The sequence below is a fragment of the Schistocerca cancellata genome, chromosome 3, assembly GCF_023864275.1.
Source record: "Schistocerca cancellata isolate TAMUIC-IGC-003103 chromosome 3, iqSchCanc2.1, whole genome shotgun sequence".
Lineage (NCBI taxonomy): Eukaryota > Metazoa > Arthropoda > Insecta > Orthoptera > Acrididae > Schistocerca > Schistocerca cancellata.
The window spans coordinates 169,506,759-169,529,207 of record NC_064628.1 but is presented as its reverse complement, the minus strand read 5'-3'; the positions used below and the strand labels follow the sequence as shown (position 1 = coordinate 169,529,207).

General features: G+C 43.8%; 1 protein-coding gene across 2 annotated transcripts in view; it reads left to right on the top strand.

Annotated features, from left to right (window-relative positions):
* The window catches only part of LOC126174799 (juvenile hormone esterase-like), a 257,536-nt gene that overhangs the window by 5,800 nt on the left and 229,287 nt on the right, over positions 1 to 22,449 (top strand). For both annotated transcript variants that reach the window (XM_049921171.1, XM_049921170.1), the window contains exons 2-3: positions 658 to 801; positions 13,558 to 13,702. In XM_049921171.1, coding sequence (XP_049777128.1) covers positions 658 to 801; positions 13,558 to 13,702 — 289 coding nt within the window. The remainder of the gene's footprint in view (positions 1 to 657; positions 802 to 13,557; positions 13,703 to 22,449) is intronic.

Below are 22,449 nucleotides of genomic sequence, written 5' to 3'. Positions count from 1 at the left end.
ATAGGTGAAGCAGTTAAGGGGACAGCTCGAGTAAAGCGGGACATTCGGATTCGAGTTCCATTTCGGTACAAATTTTGACTTGTCGCTACTGAATTTATTCCCATGTCTGATCGTGGCTAATGTTGGAATTTAAATTTTGTCATGTAAATCGGAACAGTTCACAGACACATGGTTCTGGCATGTTTGCGGTAGCGTTCTCGCTTCCCACGCTCGGGTTCCCGGGTTCGATTCCCGGCGGGGTCAGGGATTTTCTCTGCCTCGTGTTGACTGGGTGTTGTGTGATGTCCTTAGGTTAGTTAGGTTTAAGTAGTTCTAAGTTCTAGGGGACTGGTGACCATAGGTGTTAAGTCCCATAGTGCTCAGAGCCATTTTTTTTTCTGGCATGTTGATGTCACAATGGAGATTCATTGGTAGCTAACTGAAGCCTTGTAGATGAAGATGTACTTATAATATCGCTGACCAAGAAAATACACATTTGAATAGGCAGTAGACCAGCTCTATTAACAAGCTTTCATTTCAGTTCACTGTGTCAGGTTTGCCAAAATTTTCCACTGTCACCACCATGACCTTAGAAGTATTTTTCTGTCGTTTATAGATATTTCAAATTTCATGCTGATACCAAATGTCTCACACGAAGAAGTATACTTAATATTACAGAGTCCTCAACCTCCAGTTCCATGGGAGCACGTCCGCGATGCCACGGTACCTGGACCAACTTGCACGCAGAACTCTATCTTCGAGAAATCTCAGCCTCCGATTGGAACTGAGGACTGCCTGTACTTGAACGTCTTTACACCAGAGGTAACTGGCACATTGCACCTTACTCTTTGTAATGAACAGAGTTTACGTTACGCTGCTATATGAAGGTTTAGGCTAGTGCAACGATTTAACACGAACTTTTTTAATAATGACGTTAACATCTGAAATAATTAAACTGTTAATATTTTAAACATAGCTGCACAACAGCAATGGTTTCATGTAAAAAACTGGTCGCCTGTTTATAATTTTATAAACTGTTCATATCGACTACTAGTTTAGCTTCATGTTAAAAGCAGAAGTCAAAGTTAATCAAAACACGTATAATGGTCCGAATGTCTTGAAGATTGCTTGAAGTAGTAACGATATTCGTACACTGTAGGCTTTCACGGCCAATCTCTGCTTCAGTTAAAACTTCCGGCCTGAGAAACTGAGGCCAATGTGTAAAACTATTGCCTGATGTTTCACCTTCGAGTGAGGGAGACATTTTCTGAGGTAAAACGGCAATTGCGACTTGAGAGGCCTCGAATTTATAGAACTGTGTACAGGGCACCACCATCCACCACGTGATACTGATTGTATGATTATGTCTGCCTGGCGCCATCGTTCTCTGCTAAAAGTAACTGATCGTTCTGAAGCTAAATTGACGCCCATATTTTATCTAATTAAAAAGTTATTCTTTTCTGTTAAAATTATTATGGTATTTGTGAATATCTCTTGGCCTTTCATTATACAGGGTGGTCTACTGATCGTGACCGGGCCAAATATCTCACGAAATAAGCATCAAACGAAAAAACTACAAAGAACGAAACTTGTCTAGCTTGAAGGAGGAAACCAGAAGGCGCTATGGTTGTCCCGCTACATGGCGCTGCCATAGGTCAAACGGATATCAATTGCGTTTTTTTAAAATAGGAACCCCCATTTTTTATTACATATTCATGTAGTACGTAAAGAAATACGAATGTTTTAGTTGGACCACTTTTTTCGGTTTGTGGTAGACGACGCTGTAATAGCCACAAACATATGGCTCACAATTTTAGACGAACAGTTGGTAACAGGTAGGTTTATTAAATTAAAATACAGAACGTAGGTACGTTTGATCATTTTATTTCGGTTGTTCCAATGTGATACATGTACCTTTGTGAACTTATCATTTCTGAGAACGCATGCTGTTACAGCGTGATTACCTGTAAATACCACGTGAATGTAATAAATGCTCAAAATGATGTCCGTCAACCTCAATGCATTTGGCAATACGTGTAACGACATTCATCTCAACAGCGAGCAGTTCGCCTTCCGTAACGTTCGCACATGCATTGACAATGCGCTGACGCATGTCGGTGGATCACGATAGCAAATATCCTTCAACTTTCCCCACAGAAAGAAATCCGGGGACGTCAGGTCCGGTGAACGTGCAGGACATGGTATGGTGCTTCGACGACCAATCCATCTATCATGAAATATGCTATTCAATATCGCTTCAACAGCACGCGAGCTATGTGCCGTACATCCATCATGTTGGAAGTACATCGCCATTTTGTCATGCAGTGAAACATCTTATAGTAAGATCGGTTGAACATTTCGTAGGAAATCAGCATACATTGCACCATTTAGATTGCCGTCGATAAAATGGGGGCCAATTATCCTTCCTCCCACAACGCCGCACCATACATTAACCCGCCAAGGTCGCTGATGTTCAACTTGTCGCAGCCACCGTGGGCTTTCCGCTGCGCAATAGTGCATATTGTGCCGGTTTACGTTACCGCTGTTGGTGAATGACGCTTCGTCGCTAAATAGAACGAGTGCAAAAAATCTGTCATCGTCCGGTAATTTCTCTTGTGCCCAGTGGCAGAACTGTACACGACGTTCAAAGTCGTCGCCATGCAATTCCTGGTGCATAGAAATATGGTACGGGTGCAATCGATGTGGATGTAGCATTCTCAACACGGACGTTTTTGAGATTCCCTATTCTCGCGCAATTTGTCTGCTACTGATGTGCGGATTAGCCGCGACAGCAGCTAAAACACCTACTTGGGCATCATCATTTGTTGCAGGTCGTGGTTGGCGTTTCCCATGTGGCTGAACACTTCCTGTTTCCTTAAATAACGTAACTATCCGGCGAACGGTCCGGACACTTTGATTATGTCGTCCAGGATACCGAGCAGCATACATAGCACACGCCCGTTGGGCATTTTGATCAAAATAGCCATACATCAACACGATATCGACCTTTTCCGCCATTGGTTCAAAAATGTTCAAATGTGTGTGAAATCTAACGGGACTTAAATGCTAAGGTCATCAGTCCCTAAGCTTACACACTACTTAACCTAAATTATCCTAAGGACAAACACCCACAACCATGCCCGAGGGAGGACTCGACCCCCCGCCGGGACCAGCCGCACCGTCCATGACTGCAACGCCCAAGACCGCTCGGCTAATCCCGCGCGGCCCGCAATCGGTAAACGGTCCATTTTAACACGGGTAATGTATAACGAAGGAAATACCTTCCGCACTGGCGGAATGTTACGTGATACCACGTACTTACGCGTTTGTGACTATTACAGCGCCATCTATCACAAAGCGAAAAAAGTGGTCCAACTAAAACATTCATATTTCTTTACGTACAGCACGAGTATGTAATACAAAATGGGGGTTCCTATTTAAAAAAACGCAGTTGATATCCGTTTGACCTATGGCAGCGCCATGTAGCGGGCCAACCATAGCGCCATCTGGTTTCTCCCTTCAAGCTAGATAAGTTTCAGTCATTGTAGTTTTTTCGTTTGACGCTTAATTCGTGAGATATTTGACCCGGTCACTATCCATGGACCACCCTGTATATGCGCATGGTAATGCGTGGTCTTCGCTAAAACGCTTGTCTCACTGAATTTTATTTCCACCTCAGAAGATGGGCGTGTTAATAGGCTGTATATACTTGCACACAACTCCATGGAATTTTGTTTACTCCATATAACGTTAGTGGACGCCATACATCTTTTGCCGTTCATAATCATCCTTTTATTATCTTCGTAGGTTTCAGCCACATACTTGAACAAGATTTTCCCGATCCGATCCGTAATCTTGTTGCCGGCCGTGGTGGTCGAGCGGTTCTAGGCCCTTTAGTCTGGAACCGCGCGACCGCTACGGTCGCAGGTTCGAATCCTGCCTCGGGCAGGATGTTGTGTGATGTCCTTAGGTTAGTTAGGTTTAAGTACTTCTAAGTTCTAGGGGACTGATGACCTCAGATGTTAAGTCCCATAGCGCTCAGAGCCATTTGAGCCAATTGAACCGTAATCTTGTCAATAAACAGAAGGAAAACTTTCCCAGTTGGCGGCCTTTGTTCTTCATTAGTCCTTGCTTTCTCCTTTCTTGGACGGTGTACCCGATCCGCCCTCTTACCACACTAATAATTTTTCTTGAAAGCCGACCATAGTTGATTCGGTTCATTTTGTACTAAACCAGATCGGAAATTTTAAACACGCTGTCCACCAGTTTGTTTTACAGCACTGCATATGCCTGCGCCACATAACCACTGTTTCACGAGACGTCGTTGCTGTAGAGCTCTGCCAGTTCATCATTAACTAGAATTTATTCCTGAAATTCAACTTCACTGTAATAGGTATAGATGTACTTCCTAAAGCGCCATATGAAACTTGTGTTGCACCAAAACTCGAACTCTGATTTCCCTCTTATCGCCAGCAGTCGCCTTGCCGCTTAGCCTATCAGAGCATCCTCTCCGGTCCAACACAGACTTCCACATGTCGCGCCTCTGTCTATTTCTTCTCACAGGTTTTTAAGTTATTTACCCACATTCGGACATTTCGTGATTACTGTGTCTTTGCTCGTCCTCATATATATATATATATATATATATATATATATATATATATATATATATATACACTCCTGGAAATTGAAATAAGAACACCGTGAATTCATTGTCCCAGGAAGGAGAAACTTTATTGACACATTCCTGGGGTCAGATACATCACATGATCACACTGACAGAACCACAGGCACATAGACACAGGCAACAGAGCATGCACAATGTCGGCACTAGTACAGTGTATATCCACCTTTCGCAGCAATGCAGGCTGCTATTCTCCCATGGAGACGATCGTAGAGATGCTGGATGTAGTCCTGTGGAACGGCTTGCCATGCCATTTCCACCTGGAGCCTCAGTTGGACCAGCGTTCGTGCTGGACGTGCAGACCGCGTGAGACGACGCTTCATCCAGTCCCAAACATGCTCAATGGGGGACAGATCCGGAGATCTTGCCGGCCAGGGTAGTTGAGTTACACCTTCTAGAGCACGTTGGGTGGCACGGGATACATGCGGACGTGCATTGTCCTGTTGGAACAGCAAGTTCCCTTGCCGGTCTAGGAATGGTAGAACGATGGGTTCGATGACGGTTTGGATGTACCGTGCACTATTCAGTGTCCCCTCGACGATCACCAGTGGTGTACGGCCAGTGTAGGAGATCGTTCCCCACACCATGATGCCGGGTGTTGGCCCTGTGTGCCTCGGTCGTATGTAGTCATGATTGTGGCGCTCACCTGCACGGCGCCAAACACGCATACGACCATCATTGGCACCAAGGCAGAAGCGACTCTCATCGCTGAAGACGACACGTCTCCATTCGTCCCTCCATTCACGCCTGTCGCGACACCACTGGAGGCGGGCTGCACGATGTTGGGGCGTGAGCGGAAGACGGCCTAACGGTGTGCGGGACCGTAGCCCAGCTTCATGGAGACGGTTGCGAATGGTCCTCGCCGATACCCCAGGAGCAACAGTGTCCCTAATTTGCTGGGAAGTGGCGGTGCGGTCCCCTACGGCACTGCGTAGGATCCTACGGTCTTGGCGTGCATCCGTGCGTCGCTGCGGTCCGGTCCCAGGTCGACGGGCACGTGCACCTTCCGCCAACCACTGGCGACAACATCGATGTACTGTGGAGACCTCACGCCCCACGTGTTGAGCAATTCGGCGGTACGTCCACCCGGCCTCCCGCATGCCCACTATACGCCCTCGCTCAAAGTCCGTCAACTGCACATACGGTTCACGTCCACGCTGTCGCGGCATGCTACCAGTGTTAAAGACTGCGATGGAGCTCCGTATGCTACGGCAAACTGGCTGACACTGACGGCGGCGGTGCACAAATGCTGCGCAGTTAGCGCCATTCGACGGCCAACACCGCGGTTCCTGGTGTGTCCGCTGCGCCGTGCGTGTGATCATTGCTTGTACAGCCCTCTCGCAGTGTCCGGAGCAAGTATGGTGGGTCTGACACACCGGTGTCAATGTGTTCTTTTTTCCATTTCCAGGAGTGTATATATATATATGAGGACTATATATATGAGGACTATAGCTCGTCCTCATATATATATATATATATATATATATATATATATATATATATATGAGGACGAGCTATAGTTTAAAATATTGAAATTTATTCCTGAAATTCATTTTAGCTGTAATATGTTCCGATATACCACCGAAAGTGACATATGAAAATTGGCGCCGGACCAGGGCTCGAACCCGAATTTCCCGCTTATCAGGAGCGGTCACCTTACCATTTAGACTATCAGACCACGATTCCAGGATCGACTCAATCCATATGTCACACATTTATCTGTTTCTCCTGTAGAAAATTGGTAAGGCAACCACTCGTGATAAGCGGAAAATACAGATTCGAGTCCGGGCCCGACACAAATTTTCGTATGTTGCTTTAGATATTACATTTCTACCTGTTACACTTCAGCTGAATTTCACCAATAAATTTAATATCTGAAACTATAGTTCGGATAACCGTATGATAATTCAGTTTATCAAAGGGTTTCGTCATTTCTCTTTGGTTACTCTGCTGATGTGTTACGGTACTGAGGTGTGTGGATTTCAGTGTTTGCCATGACTGCAGACATGTACCTGCAAACAAAGCAAAAAATAATTACGTGATTTTAGGTTTGCGCCTCGTACATGTATGGGAGCACAGCCATCATGTAATGTGACAGTGGATACCGCGCCTGTGCGGTTCTGGCGCTGCAGTCCGGAACCGCGGGACTGCTACGGTCGCAGGTTCGAATCCTGCCTCGGGCATGGGTGTGTGTGATGTCCTTAGGTTAGTTAGGTTTAAGCAGTTCTAAGTTCTAGGGGACTTATGACCTAAGATGTTGAGTCCCATGGTGCTCAGAGCCATTTGAACCATTTTTTTTGATACCGCGCCTGGAAGGGGGTTGGGGAAAGGGCCTAGGTCAGCTGGCGACCAGACGAGAAGCGGCTCTTCCTGTGAGGAGGCGTGAAGATTTGGAACGAGTTGTCTGGTGAGGTTACGTGACCGAGTGTGTTGCGGTTGCGTGACCGTGTGCTTTTAGGAATATTCGACCGATATGATTCTGATAGGTACACTTAATCGAAACGTACCATTATAAAGTGCTCTCAAACACGAAATCTTTGAAATGTGGTAATTTTTAAATCATAGATTAAGCACGCAGTTGAAGCGTTTTATAACAGAAGAACACTGGAAAATTAAGAATTTTTTATTGGATGGCAATACGGAGGAGAGTGATGCGCAGCAAAAATTACGCAAGTTCTACAGTACAGCAGTATTCAGATAATTAAAATAAATTAATTGTTATCTTAATTAAAGCGAATATAATTACTATAAGTAGGTGAAAGACACAGTGTGCCCTTCCGACATGTACAAGCTTAATATCGTAGTCACATCGTAGTTTTTATGTTTACTGTTATTTCTGTGACGAGTTGCTTTCTACATGCTAATAAGTTTAGTATAGCCGTCATTTGAATTCTGTTCAAGTTAAAACTTTTGTAACAGCTCCAAGGCAAATTGCAGTAAATATTCTTTGAGGCAGATTTGATGTTTGAATTGAGTTTAATAAACACGGTCGAGTAACATTAATTTGATTATCGCCGACGTTCCACGTAAACGTGCACTCGCAGGGGGCCGGTGGCAGCACTAGCAGTGAAGGGTATACAAAGCGCGTCGGTGTGGGGGGGGGGGGGGGGGAGCGGGAGGGGAGGAGGGACGCCGGAAACAGTGCAGTCGTCTTCGTATTGCGGAAATGGAGCGATTTTTTTGACGCCCAGATGGGCATGATCATTAGATTTCGAGTCAATGGTGGAATCATTTCTGAAGCAGCTAAGTTTGTAAACTGTTCGCGTGCAGCCGCGGTTAAAGTGCACCATTCGTGCACAATGGCGCCATCCGAAACTGGCACCGTGGCAACTGTGGTGCAGCGTGGGCCTTAGATGACGGGGGTTAATGTGGCTACAGAGATGTATGTTGGCGAATGGAAGTGCAACAGTTGAGCAGCTGACTCACCAGATGAGCCAAGGAGCTACCAGCAGTGTCCGCTCAACAGACTTTCAGCGAACGTTGCTGCGTATGGCCTCCGCAGCATGCACCTGGTCCATGCACATATTCTGACTGCTGTCCATAGCGAGGGAGGCTGGAATTTGCACCCCAATAACGAAACTGGATGTTCACTGGGTGGTGACATATAACCTTTCCAGATGAATCACGTTTTAGGCTTCATTGGACAGATGGCCGTTGGGGTGTACGGCGTGAAACATCTGAAAGTAAACACCCTACAACAGTCGTCGAAAGGGCGCAGTCCGGAGGAGGGAACTTTATGGTCTGGGGATCTCGTCGTTCTGGAAGGCACAATGGATCAACACGAACATGCATTTATCTTTGGCGACCATGCCCACACCTATATGAAATTTGTTTTTCCTCGGCACAATGGCATCTACCAGCAGGACAATGCAATGTGTCATACCGCTCGCTGTGTACGTTCGTGGTTTGAAGAGCACCAGGTGAGTTTACCGTACCGCACTGGCTGCCAAACTCCCAGGATTTAAACCCAGTCCAGAATCTGTGGGACCATCTCGATCGGGGTGTAGGTGCCATGGATCGTCAACCGAGAACGCTTAGCACAACCGGTCACGGCCCTGGAGTCGGCATGGATCCACATCGTATTATTCAGGCCCGACATCGAATTATCCGGGCTCCACATCGGATTATCCAGAACCTCACTGACTCTCTTCCTGCACGACACGCAGCAGTCGGCGCTGCAAAAGGTGGTTATTCAGGCTTTTGACAGGTGCTCAGATTAATGTGAATGAACACTGTATTTTGAACGTAACCCGTAAGCTATGTTTCTACTTAATAATCCAAGTCAGTTTTTCTCTTAGTGTTGGGTCACAGTTGTAGTACACCTACGTTCGACATCTGGTCATAGCTTGTGTTCAAAAAATGAACAGTATAGAGACAGAAGTGATGACGCTTTCTGCATGACCTGACCATCGTTTTGCTGGATAATGCTCAAGCACGTACAGTGCAAGCTGTTACTGATTTGTTCTGATTTGTTTGACTGATGGGGCTGCTGAGTGCCATACCGCCTACTGCCCCCCCCCCCCCCCTGACTGAAGCCCTCGTAAGCTCAACTTCATTTCTAAAGCGAAGGAAACACTTCACGGCACTCGCTTCAGAAGTGCTACAAATTCGTCGGGTAATAGACCACGCCGCCCGAACTGTCAACACAACTGGCACTGATAAGAGTATCCTACGACTTCCACATCGCTGGCAACGGGTTACACACAATGCTGGTGACTACTTTGAAGCTCAGTAAAACTTTGAAACACGTATCTATTTTGTACGAGCTGTAAATAAATAGTTGCCACTATTAAAGTTCCAACCCTCGTAGAATTACAACGCAATGAAGAATGGGGATCCATAGATAAGCCTTTCGTTGCTCTTTATGTCGCTATTTATTTCATTGTATGGATTATATCCGATCATTTGTTGAAAGAATAGTTTATCAAGACCGGTCCGTGCACGAAAGTGCACGGTACCAATATGATCGAAAAAGCTGCACGTGAAAATTGGATTTTTCAAGGGTCATGTCTCTGTTTGTATTGATTAGAAAGATTAGCGGTCGATTGGTTTAGATAGCCCTTGGCCTAGGGTCCATATGTATACTTCTCGAATGAGAGGGTATACTGTAGCTATCTTACGGTTCAGAGTCAAAGTTTAAACATTACACACTTCCTCCATGCAAGGAAATTTGACAATATCAGATGGTCCTTTTGCATTAGGCGTGGTTTAGGATGGACCTTAGGCGGCTTGTACAAGCACTGTTTGTTCATGGGCAGTTTTCAAGAAAAGCCCGAAAAATCACGATTTTCGGGCACGAAAAAGTACCAGTTGTGAAGGTGGCCACTTCTATAATTTTTTTTAACTTGGCTTGTCGAAATGTTTAGCTTATGTCCTTAAGATGATATTCTAGGGTATTTCTAAACTTTTTTCGATACCATTATCCGTTACCGAGATCCAGAGGTTCAAATTTACAGTTCTTATGCACATAATATACGGTCTGAGAAGTAAGCATAATTCTAACTGACGTAGTGAACACATGGCAAAGGTTCCAAAGTCGTTGCAAGGGCTGTGAGGTCACCCAACTATGTTTTTAGTCAATATCTTTTCACCAATAAAACTTTATGACATGCTGTCTCTGTATATTGGACACTGCACGCCAATAAAATTGGTACTGCAGTGACAGAAAATGGTAAAAAGGGTTGTAACAGGCTTAAAAAGAACGTACAACGACTGCTGAAAGTTATGCAGAACTGGAAAACTTTGCAAATTTAATAAAATATATCTAGCAACATTTTAAGATACAAATGACAAGTCGGGCGTTTTCGATGAATTGCGATAGATGAGAAAAGATCCGGAAAACATGTAAAGTAACTTATTTTGTATTAACCTTGTATTACGTGTATTTAAAGCTGTCTATTTGCGTCAAGTTATATAAATGTGTCAAAGAATGTAAATGAACTGTCAAAACCTTACTGACCTGTAGAATTCGTTATATGTAAGAAACACATCCTACCGTAGCAGGTACAAGAAGGGAACCTACAGTAAAATGCTCCCGTCGGAGCACAAAAAAGGCGAATATGTTCGTCTTTGAAAGGCTGTGACAGGAATTGTGGGGAACCAGCTGCCTCACTCCTCCTGCCACCTCCAGCACCAAAAACTTTGGCATGCCAACGTATTCGGTCTTTTTTGCGCTGAAAGAGAATAGCAGAAAGAAAGTGACGGTGAAACAGAGAGAAGGCATTGTCAGTGCTAGAGAAATAGAAAGGAGACAGTGATGGTGAGAGAGTGAATGTGGCTGTGAGAGAGAAAGAGAGGTGGACGAAGACAATAGGAGTGAGAGCCTACGAGAGAGGGGATGTTGATTTTCATTGACAGACGCAATAACAGAGACAGAGATATGGGTGGTGATAGGAGGAATAGGAGCAAAAGAGAGAGGGGATAGTGGAAATGAAAGTTACAGCTGAGTGGAAACCACACATAGACTTGGGGATCTGTACTCTCCCAGACCTGCGAATTTTAACATTTAGGTAAAGGGGAGAGCGCCTTTTGAACCGAAATTTTAAATACGTAGGTATAGGTGGAAAAGTAAGTTGGACCCTCACAATTTTTGACCTGCTGAGATAGTTCATATGAGGCAGAGAGAAAGAAAGACGAAAGGAGACAATGTAAGTAGGAGAGAGGAGAGAGTGGCAGTGGGATACAATGCTAAACGATGGGAGAAAAAGGTGACAGTGGGATAGATAGATATATAGAGAGTGTCAATGCGAGGGAGATGCTGAGTGTGAGGGCTTGAACCACACACACACACACACACACACACACACAGATTGAGAGAGAGAGAGAGTAAGAAGATTTAGAATGTCTTGTGTCAGCAAAACGCGAATATGTTCGCAGGTCAAGATGTTTGGTGAGAAAGGCAGAATGAGCATTGAGCCATCTGATTCCTCATTTTTCTGTCAGTCTTTTAAAGAGGAAGATAACTCCTTTTTGAGCTCCGACAGGAGCATTTTTCCGCTTATATGCTGTATACGTCTGTATCTGCGACTACTTACACTTCATGTACAGCGCAGCCAATAGAAATGAGTGGATGAGGCAGCGATGTTTTTCCTAACTTAAAGATCAATACGGTCAGATATGTCTTGGTTTTACTTTTTGGGAGAGAGAAGAACATGAAATGTAAAAGGTTATAATTAGTTTCACTTATTTGTGAATGTAAGAGCAAGTCCATCAGCCACCTGCGAAGCACTACACTATAGCACCACTCTCACTGTCACACTGACACTCCACTTGATTCATTGGGGTCACAGTGGCTCAACACATTTATTAAAGTGACTGTCCCTTCTTATACTTGGCGGTATCTACACTCCTGGAAATTGAAATAAGAACACCGTGAATTCATTGTCCCAGGAAGGGGAAACTTTATTGACACATTCCTGGGGTCAGATACATCACATGATCACACTGACAGAACCACAGGCACATAGACACAGGCAACAGAGCATGCACAATGTCGGCACTAGTACAGTGTATATCCACCTTTCGCAGCAATGCAGGCTGCTATTCTCCCATGGAGACGATCGTAGAAGTGCTGGATGTAGTCCTGTGGAACGGCTTGCCATGCCATTTCCACCTGGCGCCTCAGTTGGACCAGCGTTCGTGCTGGACGTGCAGACCGCGTGAGACGACGCTTCATCCAGTCCCAAACATGCTCAATGGGGGACAGATCCGGAGATCTTGCTGGCCAGGGTAGTTGACTTACACCTTCTAGAGCACGTTGGGTGGCACGGGATACATGCGGACGTGCATTGTCCTGTTGGAACAGCAAGTTCCCTTGCCGGTCTAGGAATGGTAGAACGATGGGTTCGATGACGGTTTGGATGTACCGTTCACTATTCAGTGTCCCCTCGACGATCACCAGTGGTGTGTACGGCCAGTGTAGGAGATCGCTCCCCACACCATGATGCCGGGTGTTGGCCCTGTGTGCCTCGGTCGTATGCAGTCCTGATTGTGGCGCTCACCTGCACGGCGCCAAACACGCATACGACCATCATTGGCACCAAGGCAGAAGCGACTCTCATCGCTGAAGACGACACGTCTCCATTCGTCCCTACATTCACGCCTGTCGCGACACCACTGGAGGCGGGCTGCACGATGTTGGGGCGTGAGCGGAAGACGGCCTAACGGTGTGCGGGACCGTAGCCCAGCTTCATGGAGACGGTTGCGAATGGTCCTCGCCGATACCCCAGGAGCAACAGTGTCCCTAATTTGCTGGGAAGTGGCGGTGCGGTCCCCTACGGCACTGCGTAGGATCCGACGGTCTTGGCGTGCATCCGTGCGTCGCTGCGGTCCGGTCCCAGGTCGACGGGCACGTGCACCTTCCGCCGACCACTGGCGACAACATCGATGTACTGTGGAGACCTCACGCCCCACGTGTTGAGCAATTCGGCGGTATGTCCACCCGGCCTCCCGCATGCCCACTATACGCCCTCGCTCAAAGTCCGTCAACTGCACATACGGTTCACGTTCACGCTGTCGCGGCATGCTACCAGTGTTAAAGACTGCGATGGAGCTCCGTATGCCACGGCAAACTGGCTGACACTGACGGCGGCGGTGCACAAATGCTGCGCAGCTAGCGCCAATCGACGGCCAACACCGCGGTTCCTGGTGTGTCCGCTGCGCCGTGCGTGTGATCATTGCTTGTACAGCCCTCTCGCAGTGTCCGGAGCAAGTATGGTGGGTCTGACACACCGGTGTCAATGTGTTCTTTTTTCCATTTCCAGGAGTGTATATTCTTCTTAAGATCACTCTTCATCTCATGCGACAAACTTGCTCACTAACAATAATTGATATGTGATCACTAAATGTGTCTTTGCGAGTTGAAACCGACAGTTCAAATAACGGTGCTATTCCAGATAAAGCCTGCCAAGCTGCTTCCTGTTATGGTCTGGATTCATGGGGGTGGGTTCGTGGAAGGTTCCGCCACCTGGTATGAACCTGGCTTTCTACTTGACCACGAAATTGTCCTCGTCACGATTAACTACCGCGTTGGTCTTTTAGGTAAGTAAATAGTTATACTCTACAATATCTCATCAAGACACAGAAATATCTATTCCTACTAAGGAATATAATTTATGCTGTTAATATTCGATACGTAACACTTAAAATGTTTTTTTTGCAGCAGAGGGCTACATGCTTGCTATGTCTTTTCAGCAGCTTTTAGTTTCACGATGCACAGATGCTCTTACCCCGAAACATGTAAGACAAAATTAAGATTTGTATTGTGGGAGAATGAGATATCGACATTGGTGAAGAATGAAGGCCAATTCCGTAGCGTTTAGGACTTTCAGAGTACTCGATTTACTAACGTTTTTGCTCTTCTCAATACTAATCACTCGTTTCACTTTTATTAATCATGTTCTGTATATCTTTATTTCCAAGTTTTTGCATTGGCCCAGTTTCCTTCAAGATTCTAATATTAATTCCTCTCATTCGTAAAATATTCACTTATTTATTGCACCTGGACGAAACGCAAGTTAACAGCTGAAAAAAAAAAAAACACCACGAGATTAGAAACAGACGTGTGCAGTGTGTGATCTAGGTGAAAGGGGGACGTTAACTGGCAGCCGGCCGGAGTGGCCGAGCGGTTAAAGGCGCTACAGTCTGGAACCGCACGACCGCTACGGTCGCAGGTTCAAATCCTGCCTCGGGCATGGATGTGTGTGATGTCCTTAGGTTAGTTAGGTTTAAGTAGTTCTAAGTTCTAGGGGACTTATGACCACAGCAGTTGAGTCCCATAATGCTCAGAGCCATTTGAACTAGCGCTGCGGTCGGACAGGGATGGTCTCAGATAAGCATTACGTTGGGCACGGGATCCACGCAGGCGTGGGTCAGGCGGTTGAAGAAGAGGCTCTACAGTGGATGAAATAAGATGGATAATGTGTTTTCAGGGAAAATAGTTACAGAACATAAGAGGCTCTACAGTGGATGAAATTAGATGGATAACGTGTTTTCAGGGAAAATAGTTACAGAATATATAAACAGGACATAAGCTCATTGCAAATCACTCTGTGCATTCATGTTGGCATTTTTATACACATACCATGAACTCTGATTCTTATGCAGTTTGACAGAGTAGTGACGACAGCATAACCAAGAATTCCGAAAGCACTACTTCTATTGCCTTGAAGGACAATAAATACTAATAAGGAAGTTGTCTTAGCGTCTTCTTACAGTTTTAAGCATTATTCTGTAATAACTGTTAAGAAATATTTGTTTTTTATTTAAATATATTTTTTTGGAAAATGGAAGTTAAAAACACCCATAATTTTGGAGAGCTCACGTCATATGAACTATCAAATGAAGACTGATGGAGTCAGCAAACACCACAATAGATTACATTTCAAATTCTGGATCTATGCCAAAAGTTATAGATGATTTTATAAAACATAGTAGTCAAATATGCTACAACTATAAACTACCACAAGCTAGACGTAGTGTCACACAGCATTAGTTATCTAGTTCCTTACCTTGGCATCCCCGGTGTTGACTACCCACAATTAGTTGATAGATGTACTTTCAATGTTTATTTACGTGAATGGCCATTGACGAAAGTTATATGAAATCACTATGGAAATGCGAATAATAAAAGGTAAAACATATAATGAAAGCATTAGGAGTGCGAAAAAGAAATACCTCTGAATTTTTATGCAGAAACTCTTAAAGCTTTTTAAATAAAGCAAACATTATTAACAGTCTATATCTTAATTTTTCGTATCTAAATATTTGTTTCCCAACACAGTTACTCTGGCGATGAATACATTTCTCTCAACGAGAGGCCAGTTTGTTGATACTGTCATTGCGGAATGTCTCACTTTGTTGACGGAGCGACAACTTCACCTCTGCTTGCACCGCTTCATCACTCTCAAAGTGAAGTCCTCTAACGATTTCTGTAAGTTCTGGATACAGATGAAAATCGGATGGGGCCGAGGCAGCATGGTATGGTGGACGATCAATGACTCTGAACCGAACGCATCGAATTGTTGCAGATGTCGCAGCGCCCAAGTATGATCTGGCATTGTCGTGCTGAAGTAGAGGGTGCTCCACGTGTGGACGAACTCTTCGAATTCGAAACGTGATTACAGCACGCTGTTTCTCAAGCATCGTCATAGTTACGTAACACGCCACCATGTTATAAGCTACGATTCGGCGCCTTCTAGCAGTAGAGGGCTGCAAATATGTAGATGTCAACGATAAAGATGTAGAATGTTACTGACATTTGTTTTATTCTAAAAAAACTTAAAGAATTTAAGAAAAACGTTTGAAAATCTTTAAGAATTTTCACATAAATTCCGAGGCATCATTTTTCAGCATGCGCTCGTATATGTATCTGGAGTGCACAAGAATGCACTGATGCACTGTCTTCAAGCTAGCCATAAGTTTTTTTAACGTAATTATTTCCTATTGTAAAACATAACGTAAACATGTTTAGGAATTTCGTTAGTAACTTCTGTAATACATCATTATTTTTGTACTGAGAGATCACCGAACTATTGTACTATAGTAATTGTGGGTTTATTCTAAGAAGGTGTTCATATGCAAGAATAGCTTAATTTTAAATAATGGTCGTTTTTTTCAATATTTCTTATGGATTCAGTAGTGCGTGACGTCACGAAAAGTATTTACAGGCGAGCAGTTGCGCGCGTGCGGTCTTTTTTCAGCAGCCTGTCGACGTTGGAGGTTTTCGCCTATGAACTTGAACTTTATTTGTGGGAATGGAGGCAACTGATGACATTTACAATTTTTCTGCAGTTAATATTGAAACTCGCATTTGATGGAACAGCCTTCTGGTTTTCGCAGTGATTATTTCGGATAATGAACTTAAGTTTTATGTCACAATTAACAATGAGAATCTTTGTTACCTTGCTGATTTCCGATCTCGTGATTCATGGGCTCTCAAACGATCTTTGCACGCTTGTGTACCGTTTTCGTTGTTCTGCTGAATTACGTTAATTAGTATATCTTTGTTTTCATTTGAATCCACAATTGTGTAGGGTCATCATTCACAATTTGTTTTAAATGATAATCATCCCATTTCAATAATGTTATTAATTCCACAGAATGTATTCATATAGTTTATTTATAAATTATTTCAGTAACCTGCCTACTATAATATTACAATCTAAGGGCCCATCTTTGTAATAAACGCATGGGCTTCGCAGAGCTGCTGTATGACCAACTCCGACAATGAACAGAGCCAAGCTAATAGTTCAGGTCGTGCATTGTCCACACCAAGAGCAGATGGTAAACCGTGGTGCAGTCGTAAGTGCAATCATTTTGTGCATTCATGCTGTGCCATCTGTTGCCACTTGTATGACGTGTGACTGGAAAGTTTTAAGAATGGATCCGCTACTGCTTACTGGTGGAGAGTGAGTCATTGCCTTGTTCTTGAACGCACTCTGACAGGAAATTCCGTTCCCTTTATTCAGTTCATTGTGGCCCTTTATTCAGTTCATTCTGGTTGAGTGCGGGTCTGTTAGGGCTTGTTGCCGGATTCTGTCTGTGTGAAAATGGACGTGAAAAACGGAGCAAAGAGTTTGCGTGAAATTTTGTTTTAAAACCGAGAAATCAGCTTCTGAGACTTACAAGCTATTAAAAACAACTTTTGGAGATAATTGTATGAACCAGTCAAATGTTTTTGTGTGGTTCAACAGATTTAAAAAAGGCCGCGAATCATTTGTGGTTGAACTACGGTCCGGCTGTCCTTCCACCTCAAAAACGAATGAAAATGTTGTGAAAGTTTGCGATTTAGTGCGCTCTTGATGGCGGATGAACTTAATTTAAGCTTTTATGCAGTTCAGGCAATTTTAATTGAAGATCTGAAAATGCGCCGAGTGCCCACAAAATTCATTCCGGAAGTGTTGTCAAGTGACCAGAGACAATACCGACCTGAAGTGTGCCAAGAACCGATTAATCGGACTAAAAGTGACCCAGATTTGTTAAATAGGGTAATTACAGGTGACGAATAGTGTTTATTGTTGTTGTTGTGGTCTTCAGTCCTGAGACTGGTTTGATGCAGTTCTCCATGCTACTCTATCCTGTGCAAGTTTCTTCATCTCCCAGTACCTACTGCAACCTACATCCTTCTGAATCTGCTTAGTGTATTCACTCTTGGTCTCCCCCTACGATTTTTACCCTCCACGCTGCCCTCCAATACTAAATTGGTGATCCCTTGATGCCTCAGAACATGTCCTACCAACCGATCCCTTCTTCTGGTCAAGTTGTGCCACAAACTTCTCTTCTCCCCAGTCCTATTCAATACTTCCTCATTAGTTATATGATCTACCCATCTAATCTTCAGCATTCTCCTGTAGCACCACATTTCGAAAGCTTCTATTCTCTTCTTGTCCAAACTATTTACCGTCCATGTTTCACTTCCATACAAGGCTACACTCCACACAAATACTTTCAGAAATGACTTCCTGACACTTAAATCTATACTCGATGTTAACAAATTTCTCTTCTTCAGAAACGCTTTCCTTGCCATTAACAGTCTACATTTTATATCCTCTCTACTTCGACCATCATCAGTTATTTTGCTCCCCAAATAGCAAAACTCCTTTACTACTTTAAGTGTCTCATTTCCTAATCTAATACCCTCAACATCACCCGACTTAATTCGACTACATTCCATTACCCTCGTTTTGCTTTTGTTGATGTTCTCTTATATTCTCCCTTCAAGACACCATCCATTCCGTTCAACTGCTCTTCCAAGTCCTTTGCTGTCTCTGACAGAATTACAATGTCATCGGCGAACCTCAAAGTTTTTATTTCTTCTCCATGGATTTTAATACCTTCTCCGAATTTTTCTTTTGTTTCCTTTACTGCTTGATCAATATACAGATTGAATAAATTCGGGGAGAGGCTACAACCCTGTCTCACTCCCTTCCCAACCACTGCTTCCCTTTCATGTCCCTCGACTCTTATAACTGCCATCTGGTTTCTGTACAAATTGTAAATAGCCTTTCGCTCCCTGTATTTTACCCCTGCCACCTTTAGAATTTGAAAGAGAGTATTCCAGTCAACATTGTCAAAAGCTTTCTCTAAGTCTACAAATGCTAGAAACGTAGGTTTGCCTTTCCTTAATCTTTCTTCTAAGATAAGTCGTAAGGTCAGTATTGCCTCACGTGTTCCAGTATTTCTACGGAATCCAAACTGATCTTTCCCGAGGTCAGCTTCTACTAGTTTTTCCATTCGTCTGTAAAGAATTCGTGTTAGTATTTTGCAGCTGTGGCTTATTAAACTGATTGTTCGGTAATTTTCACATCTGTCAACACCTGCTTTCTTTGGGATTGGAATTATTATATTCTTCTTGAAGTCTGAGGGTATTTCACCTGTTTCATACATCTTGCTCACCAGATGGTAGAGTTTTGTCAGGACTGGCTCTCCCAAGGCCATCAGTAGTTCCAATGGAATGTTGTCTACTCCGGGGGCCTTGTTTCGACTCAGGTCTTTCAATGCTCTGTCAAACTCTTCACGCAGTATCGTATCTCCCATTTCATCTTCATCTACATCCTCTTCCATTTCCATAATATTGTCCTCAAGTACATCGCCCTTGTATAGACCCTCTATATACTCCTTCCACCTTTCTGCTTTCCCTTCTTTGCTTAGAACTGGGTTTCAATCTGAGCTCTTGATGTTCATACAAGTGGTTCTCTTATCTCCAAAGGTCTCTTTAATTTTCCTGTAAGCAGTATCGTTCTTACCCCTAGTGAGATAAGCCTCTACATCCTTACATTTGTCCTCTAGCCATCCCTGCTTAGCCATTTTGCACTTCCTGTCGATCTCATTTTTGAGACGTTTGTATTCCTTTTTGCCTGCTTCATTTACTGCATTTTTATATTTTCTCCTTTCATCAATTAAATTCAATATTTCTTCTGTTACCCAAGGATTTCTACTAGCCCTCGTCTTTTTACCTACTTGATCCTCTGCTGCCTTCACTACTTCATCCCTCAAAGCTGCCCATTCTTCTTCTACTGTATTTCTTTCCCCCATTCCTGTCAATTGTTCCCTTATGCTCTCCCTGAAACTCTGTACAACCTCTGGTTCTTTCAGTTTATCCAGGTCCCATCTCCTTAAATTCCCACCTTTTTGCAGTTTCTTCAGTTTTAATCTACAGGTCATAACCAATAGATTGTGGTCAGAGTCCACATCTGCCCCTGGAAATGTCTTACAATTAAAAACCTGGTTCCTAAATCTCTGTCTTACCATTATATAATCTATCTTATACCTTTTAGTATCTCCAGGGTTCTTCCATGTATACAACCTTCTATCATGATTCTTAAACCAAGTGTTAGCTATGATTAAATTGTGCTCTGTGCAAAATTCTAACAGGCGGCTTCCTCTTTCATTTCTTAGCCCCAATCCATATTCACCTGCTACGTTTCCTTCTCTCCCTTTTCCTACACTCGAATTCCAGTCACCCATCACTATTAAATTTTCGTCTCCCTTCACTATCTGAATAATTTCTTTTATTTCATCATACATTTCTTCAATTTCTTCGTCATCTGCAGAGCTAGTTGGCATATAAACTTGTACTACTGTAGTAGGTGTGTTCTTCGTATCTATCTTGGCCACAATAATGCGTTCACTATGCTGTTTGTAGTAGCTTACCCATATTCATATTTTCCTATTCATTATTAAACCTACTCCTGCATTACCCCTATTTGATTTTGTATTTATAACCTTGTATTCACCTGACCAAAAATCTTGTTCCTCCTGCCACCGAACTTCACTAATTCCCACTATATCTAACTTTAACCTATCCATTTCCCGTTTTAAATTTTCTAACCTACCTGCCCGATTAAGGGATCTGACATTCCACGCTCCGATCCGTAGAACGCCAGTTTTCTTTCTCCTGATAATGACATCCTCTTGAGTAGTCCCCGCCCGGAGATCCGAATGGGGGACTATTTTACCTCCGGAATATTTTACCCAAGAGGACGCCATCATCATTTAATCATACAGTAAAGCTGCATGCCATCGGGAAAAATTACGGCCGTAGTTTCCCCTTGCTTTCAGCCGTTCGCAGTACCAGCACAGCAAGGCCGTTTTGGTTATTGTTAGAAGGCCAGATCAGTCAATCATCCAGACTGTTGCCCTTGCAACTACTGAAAAGGCTGCTGCCCCTCTTCAGGAACCACACGTTTGTCTGGCCTCTCAACAGATACCCCTCCATTGTGGTTGTACCTACGGTACGGCTATCTGTATCGCTGAGGCTCGCAAGCCTCCCCACCAACGGCAAGGTCCATGGTTCATGGGGGGGGGGGGGGGGGCATGGATATGAAACCAAAGTGCAGTCTTCGCAGTGGAAGTCTCCAGGTTCACCACAACCGAAAAAAACATGGCAAAGTCGGTCGAAGATGAAGACAATGTTCGTTTCCACCGGTATTGTGCATAATGAATTTACCCCTGGATGTCAGACATTTAACCAGGAATACTACAAATGTGTCATTGAGTGTTTTCGCGAAAAGGTGCGGAAGGAAAGGCCTACATTGTGGAAAGACAGGAGTTGGGTGCTACACCACGACAATGCTCTGGCTTATCATGCCTTCCCAACGTTGAATTTTTGACGAAATTCAAACTTCCTGTGCTTCCACAACCACCATATTCCCGTGATTTGGACCCTATGGACTTCTGCCTGTTTCCTAAACTGAAATTTTCACTGAAAGGGAAGCGATTTTACTCGATTAAAGACATCCAGGCAAATACGGAGAGTGTCCTTAACACACTTCAGGAAAAAAATTTCCAGGAATGTTTCCAAAAGTGGAAATACTGTTGGAGTCGGTGTGTTCAGTCAGAAGTGGACTATTTTGAAGGAGATGCATCACAGTAACATGCAAGTACCACCATTGAGCAATTACAAGCCCATTCTTAAAACTTTCCAGTCACACCTCGTATACACACACCATCAACAGTGATTCTTGTGCAGTTTGACAGGGTAGTGACAACCAAGCAAGAATTGCGAAAACAGTACATCTGCTGCATTGGACAGTGAAATGTCTTATATTTGTTTTACAGTTTTAACAATTTCAGGAAAAGAAATGAAGTAGTTATTAGAATAGCTGCTGCAACTGTTGAATTTCACAAAGCAATAGTGCTTCTTCTACATATCAACATTTTTATTTGTGTTTTTTCAGTTATCCATGAGGGGAGGGGGGAGGCTGGCAGCAGAAGAGGGTATCACTATACTTGAGCCAGAAGTTTTACATGTTTAACGAAGTTTTAATTATATAAAACAGATAAACTAAATTATATGCTTGAGGTGAATACAGAGAAGGAGAAAGCATAAGGGTGGGGTGCGGCGTAGCGTTGTTAACTAGCGCTGGAGGAAGAATACATATCGGGACGAGTCTCAACACTGCCTAGAGAGAGTTCCAATGGGAGAGTATGACTGAGGTATGGAGGTTCATAGAAGGTGTATATGGATGTAGGGCACAGCAGAATAATGAACTGATGATTATTGGGAAGGCTTCAGGGCGTTAGCACTCGATTTTGAGATTAAAGAGAAGAGGAAGAGATGAGAAATGGATGAATTGCTATAAGATGAGAGTTTAAGAATACAGGTGAATGCAAAATTTGAGACGGAATGTATGTCTTTCTGGGATTTCAGGGAACTTGTAGACTTTGGGAAGTGGAGACGCAGGAACAGGGCATAAGTTAGGAATCGATATTCCGCAGTAGCTGATCTGTCACTCGGTCCACTGCTCTGTAGCCTGGAGACCACCACATTCACTTGATAGGACTCA